At 53.1% G+C, this 5,694-nt stretch overlaps 1 protein-coding gene across 1 annotated transcript; it reads right to left on the bottom strand.

Moving 5' to 3' along the window:
• Nucleotides 1–244: 244 nt before the first annotated feature.
• On the bottom strand, nucleotides 245–1,973 carry LOC149525743 (uncharacterized). Its single transcript, XM_089776316.1, has 2 exons — nucleotides 1,112–1,973; nucleotides 245–916 (listed from the first exon to the last, which is right to left on the bottom strand). Exons 1-2 carry the CDS (start codon nucleotides 1,659–1,661, stop codon nucleotides 336–338), a joined length of 1,131 nt encoding a protein of 376 aa, XP_089632442.1. The 5' UTR covers nucleotides 1,662–1,973; the 3' UTR covers nucleotides 245–335.
• Nucleotides 1,974–5,694: the final 3,721 nt, after the last annotated feature.

Raw genomic sequence — 5,694 nt, 5'->3', positions numbered from 1 at the left:
TACGGTCAGCCCCGCACCGCCGCCGTCCGGGAAGCCCAGCGGGGGGCCATCCGGATCCGGGAAGCCCTGCGGGAGAGCTTCCAGGTGGAGGAGGAGGAGGACTGACCTCTCCCTGCATGCCCCACCGGGGCCTTCTTCCACCCTACCCCCCCCTTCCCCTTTCCCCTCCCTACCTACTGTCAAATAAAGACACCTGTTTTTCCAACAAAAACGTCTGTTTATTTCACAGAACTGGGGTGGGGAAGGGAGGAATGAAGGTGGGAGAAGGGAGGGGGAAACCTGGGACGAGGGAGCTGGAAGGGGAGGGGAGGGAAGGGAGGAAGGGAAAGGAAAGCTCAGGGGTGGGAGTCTGGGTGCCTCTCCCGTCTCGCCACACTGCGGGTCCGGGGGCGTCGGTGGGGAATGGTTGTGGAGGGGGGGGCAGAGAGGACAGGGGGTGTGGAGGAAGCAGGAGCGGAAGCAGGAGGAGCAGGAGGAGCAGGGGGAGCAAGAGGGGGAGCAAGAGGGGGAGCAGGGGGAGCAAGAGGGGGAGCAAGAGGGGGAGCAGGGGGAGCAAGAGGGGGAGCAGGGGGAGCAAGAGGGGGAGCAAGAGGGGGAGCAGGGGGAGCAAGAGGGGGAGCAGGGGGAGCAAGAGGGGGAGCAAGAGGGGGAGCAGGGGGAGGAGGAAATGGAAAGCGGTCCAGCAGGCTCTGGAGGTGGCCTCGCAGGGCACGGCCCTGCTCCTCCAGGGCCTCCAGACTCCTCTGGCGCAGCCTGAGGTCCTCCTGGACCCAGTGGTCCTGGAGACGGAGCTGTCGGTCCAGGAACCGGAGATGCCGCCTCTGGTAGTCCTCCTGGTTCCTGGCTGTCCTGCTTGCCCGGGCGCGGGCGGCTGCTGCAGGCGGGGTGGTGCGCCCTGCAGTCCCCGGTGCTGCAGCTGTGGTGCAAGAAGACCAGCGGTCAATTACCCCAGGGGCCCAGGTGTGTGAAACCCATCTCCCCTCTGCAAGGCCAGGGCCCCTGCAGGATCCCCAGCTGCTGCTCCGTAGTGGGCAAGGCCCAGGCGCACGGTCCCGGGGCTCCCTCTCGCCCCAGCCCCCCGTACACATAAGGGGAACACGAGGGTACTCACAGGTGGACGCCTCCCCGGCCTCTGATGATGCAGGCGAGCGGCTCTGTGGGGTGCCTCGGGGGTCCCGGGTCCTGGGAAGGCTGGCAGCAGGCTCCTGGCTCTCAGAGCCCTCTTCCTCCTCCTCGGTGTCCAGGAGCGGTCCCTCTGCCCCGGGGTCAATCACGTCCCGGGGGGCAGGGACGGCATGAGGCCCCAGGATGCGGTCCAGGGCATGGAAGTGGGGGCAGGCCTCCGGGTCAGCCCCTGGCAGGCAGGCCCGGGAGTAGGACTGCCGCAAGTCTTTAATCTTGCAGCGCACCTGCTCCCGGCTGCGCTGGTGGCCCCTGGCGGCCAGGCTGGCAGCCATGCGTCCGTAGACGGCCGCGTTCCGGTGGCTAGTGCGGAGATCGTGGACATTTGAGGCTTCCCCCCAAACCTCGATGAGGTCCACGATCTCCGCACTTGACCAGGCGGGCGCCCGCCTTTTGCGCCCCCGGGCAGGCTCCCGGGAGCCGCCAGGCTGGTCGTGGGGAGCAGTGGAGGGCTGGGAGCCCTCGGATGGCTGGCTCATAGTGTGGCAGGTGCAGGCTGTGCAGGCACGGGTGCTGGCAGCCTTGCAACTGGCACAAAGTGAGTAGCCAGCCCGTGGCCCTTTAAGGGCTCCGGGGCCGGGAGGGGGGCAATAGAGTTTCCCTGGTGTTGGCCAGAGTGGCCACCAGGGAAACCTGGGAAGCCTTAGCCTCCCACTAGTTCGAACTAAAGGGCTACACAGCCCTTAGTTCGAACTAGCTAGTTCGAACTAGGCGTTAGTCCTCGTAAAATGAGGTTTACCTAGTTCGAACTAAGCGCTCCGTTAGTTCGAATTAAGTTCGAACTAACGGAGCGCTAGTGTAGCGCATAGGAAAGTTAGTTCGAACTAACGTCCGTTAGTTCGAACTAACTTTCTAGTGTAGACATACCCGTAGGGCCTCCCGTATGCAAACAGCAGACCGGTGAGCCTGGCGGATGGCAGCTGTCCGGGGCTGGGAAAAGTGCCTCTCCTGGCCATGAGCACCTCTACCCCACCCTGGTAGGAAGGCCTCCCCTTTCCACTCCACCAGGTTATGGAGAACGCAACACGCAGCCACCATCTCAGGGATGTTGCTCTCCCCCATGTCTAGGCTTGTGAGCAAGCACCGGAATCTACCTTTTAAACGTCCGAACACACATTCCACCTGGTTGCGAGCCTGGTTAGAGTGAGCATTAAACTGCTCCTTGCTCGCATCCAGGTGGCCGGTGTAGGGCTTCATCAGCCACGACATCAGGGGGTAGGCCACATCAGCCACTATGCACACCGGCATGTGCACATCCCCAACTGCAAAGTTGTGATGCGGGAAAAATGTTCCTGCCTGAAGCCTCCGGTAGAGGTACGAGTTCCTGAAGATGCGGGCATCATGTGCCCGCCTTGACCACCCAACACAAATGTCAGAAAACTGGCCACGATGGTCGTCCAGGGCCTGGAGGACCATAGAAAAGTAGCCCTTTCTGTTAATGAATTGGGCTGCTCGATGGGGCGGTGCACGGATTGGAATGTGTGTCCCATCGAGCGCTCCTCCACAATTCGGGAAGCCAAGGGCAGCAAAGCCGACCATGATGCTGTCCAGATCTGGTAGACAGATGAGCCTGTTGAGCACCTCTGAATTGATGGCCCTCACCACCTGCAGAATGAGACAGACAACAAAATGTTAGAACGGGTGCCTTATCTCTTAGGAGGAGAACCCACCACCCACCTTCCCTCTCAAACACCCCGGGAATCCCCTCCTCAGAACTCCCCCCCCAACAATTCAGGGTGAATGGAGGAGTTCCCTCCCACTCACACTCCACTTTGCCCTTCCCGACAGTTTCCCTTCCCCCCACCCCAAACTGTGACTGTCCCCAGACAATGACTTACCTCCATCAGGATGGATCCAACAGTAGACCTGCCCACTCCAAATTGGTGTCCCACGGAGCGGTAGCTGTTGGGGGTTGCCAGCTTCCAGAGGGCAATGGCGACCCTCTTTTCCAGGGGGATAGGGGGCCGCAGGTGGGTGTCTTGCCATTGCAGAGCAGGGGCGAGCCAGGTACACAGCTCCTGGAAAGTGGTCTTTCGCATCCGGAAGTTGCGTAGCCACTCTTGGTCATCCTAGAGCTCCATCACAAGCCGGTCCCACCAGTCAGAGCTGGTGTCAAGCCTCCAAACACACCTGTCCACAAAGAAGTTTGGAGGCAAGGGCAGTGTGGCTGCTTGACGGACAATCCCTTCGTACCTCTGGTCTGGGTCCAGATGGGGAAGTAGCCTCATGACTGTGTCATGCAGATGCAGCAACACTTGCAGTATGATGGCGTGGGGCCATCGCCTGCCCAGGGGCAGCTCTGGCTCCATGCCAAAAAAATGGGTCTAAAACAGAAAAACCTCCAAACAAAAAACCTGCTGGGGTGTCCCAGGAAGCTGAGCACTCCAAACCAGCACTGCAATGCCTTGCTTACCTCCTAGAGGGACAGCAAAGGCAGCTGCAGAAGCAGAGCAACGGGTGTTCAGGAGTGTCCCTTTAACCACGCCGCGTCTCTGCAACGGGCAGGCAGGCAGCAGCACCCGGAAGGAAATGCTGCCCCCATGCCCTGGCAGAAGCGGTTCCGGGTGGCTTTTAATTTCGAAAGAGCGTCCAGCAGTCAGGACGCTCTTTTTCGAAAAAGCGGATCGATTTTCCGATCCGCGTATTGTAGTCTAGACGCGCTCTTTCGAAAGAGGCTTGCAGTCTAGACATAGCCTAAAAGGCACATTGCACTCTTGAAATGCATTTACTTCTTAATTGCTCTTAATAGGAAAAGCATGTGCACCTGAAGAAGTGTGAATATTCCTTATGGTTTAAGATTTTAATCTGCTATTAAAAGTATCACTGCATGACCCCGACAATTTCTGCATGGTTGTTATATCTCTTTTACAACCATAACCAGGAAAACTTACTTCAGTTACATGATGTAATGTGTTCAAGATGCAAAGGGCTTATTGACAAAAGACAATAGAAATACACCAATTAAGCCAATTAAAAATCAAATAAATTTGCTCCTCCATATCCATCTAAGGAGGGGCATATGTTTCCAACACATGTGGTCCAGATAATAGCACCCAGAATTGGGAACCAGGCTCAGTCCTCTAAGACAGAGCGTGCACAGAGTGAGTGTGTCCAAACCTCCTTCCAATGGCTGCCCACTTCTGTGACATGTTCTTGTTTTCAAATGCTCAGGCTATGGCAACTTTTTTCCATTAAAAATGAATCTAGCGCTGTTTTTAATTTATTTTATTACATTCATTCCTAAAACAGTCATTATTATAGTAATGGGGCACCTTGCAAAATATATGTTAATGAATAGAGGAAGTCCTAGAGACGACATCACCAAACAAAGACATTCCACAAGAGAAGTAGATCACATCTTGTAAAAGGCAACTCAAACAACGTGAGAGAACATGCTTCAATATGAGTAGAGGGGAAACCCATACTACACCCTCTTACCCCTGTTTTCACTCTTTCCACTCTTTCTTTTCCTCCACTCTTTTCTATTCAGGGTATCTTTAAACAATTACAACCCATATTCGATAACAACTACATCCTGAAGAAAATCTTATCTGACCCCCTCTTGTGGCCCTTAAATAACCCTCCATCCTCTCCAAACCCATCATCAAAACCAAGCTCCCAACAGACTACAACACAACAACTCAGATTGGCACTTCTCACTGCAAGAAGAATAGATGCAAAATATGCAGACATCTCTCCACTATACCCCTCCCACACATACTTTTCAAGATCCAGGGGTCTTACACTTGCATATCAAACATATGGTGTAATCATATCGACAACATTATATACCCCAGCAAGGGCTTTTGTATGAGTGAATCTAGAGAACCACGATGCTCACAAATGAACTCAGTAAAATGATAAAAGATAAAATCATAATATAACCCATAAGCCTGTGTTTTCATAAAATGAATTCTCCATATCTAACCCCTTGGTTCTCATCTTTAAAAATGAGCTTAGGAGCATACATTCATAACTTTGTTAGAAACTAAACATAATGGACTTAAAGACATTGGATTTATAGCTCGTTACAACAACCTATAACTTTCTAGACCTTTATTATCTAATAATTGCAGAGGGGTTAACTGTTCACTGCATATTGACTCCTTATGCTGCTAAGAAATCTGTTCCAACTTGTGTTTAACTCATTATGGCACTCCGAGTACCTTTCTCAGATCTGAAAAATCTATGTAGGCCTGAAAGCTTGTCTATTTCACCAACAGAAGTTGGTCTAATAAAAGATATAACTCACCTGCCTTGTCTTTCCAATAGGGAATACATTTTCAGAACAATTATCAATGTATATTTGGATTGCCTATCTGATGAAGTCTTCAAACCAAGACTATATGCTTTTTGAAAAGATGTGTTAGTCATACAAAGTTACAGTGCTCAATACAAGGAACAGCTAAATTAAATTTAATGTAATACAGAAGGTTTCACTAGATGAGTTAATGGACCCTTCTCATCTCAAACGCTATTACTCTATGAGCATTTGGGAAAATCAAAGTCTCT

Source organism: Pelodiscus sinensis, chromosome 1, assembly GCF_052426305.1.
Source record: "Pelodiscus sinensis isolate ZL-2025 chromosome 1, ASM5242630v1, whole genome shotgun sequence".
NCBI lineage: Eukaryota > Metazoa > Chordata > Testudines > Trionychidae > Pelodiscus > Pelodiscus sinensis.
This window is presented reverse-complemented; position numbering and strand designations above follow the sequence as displayed.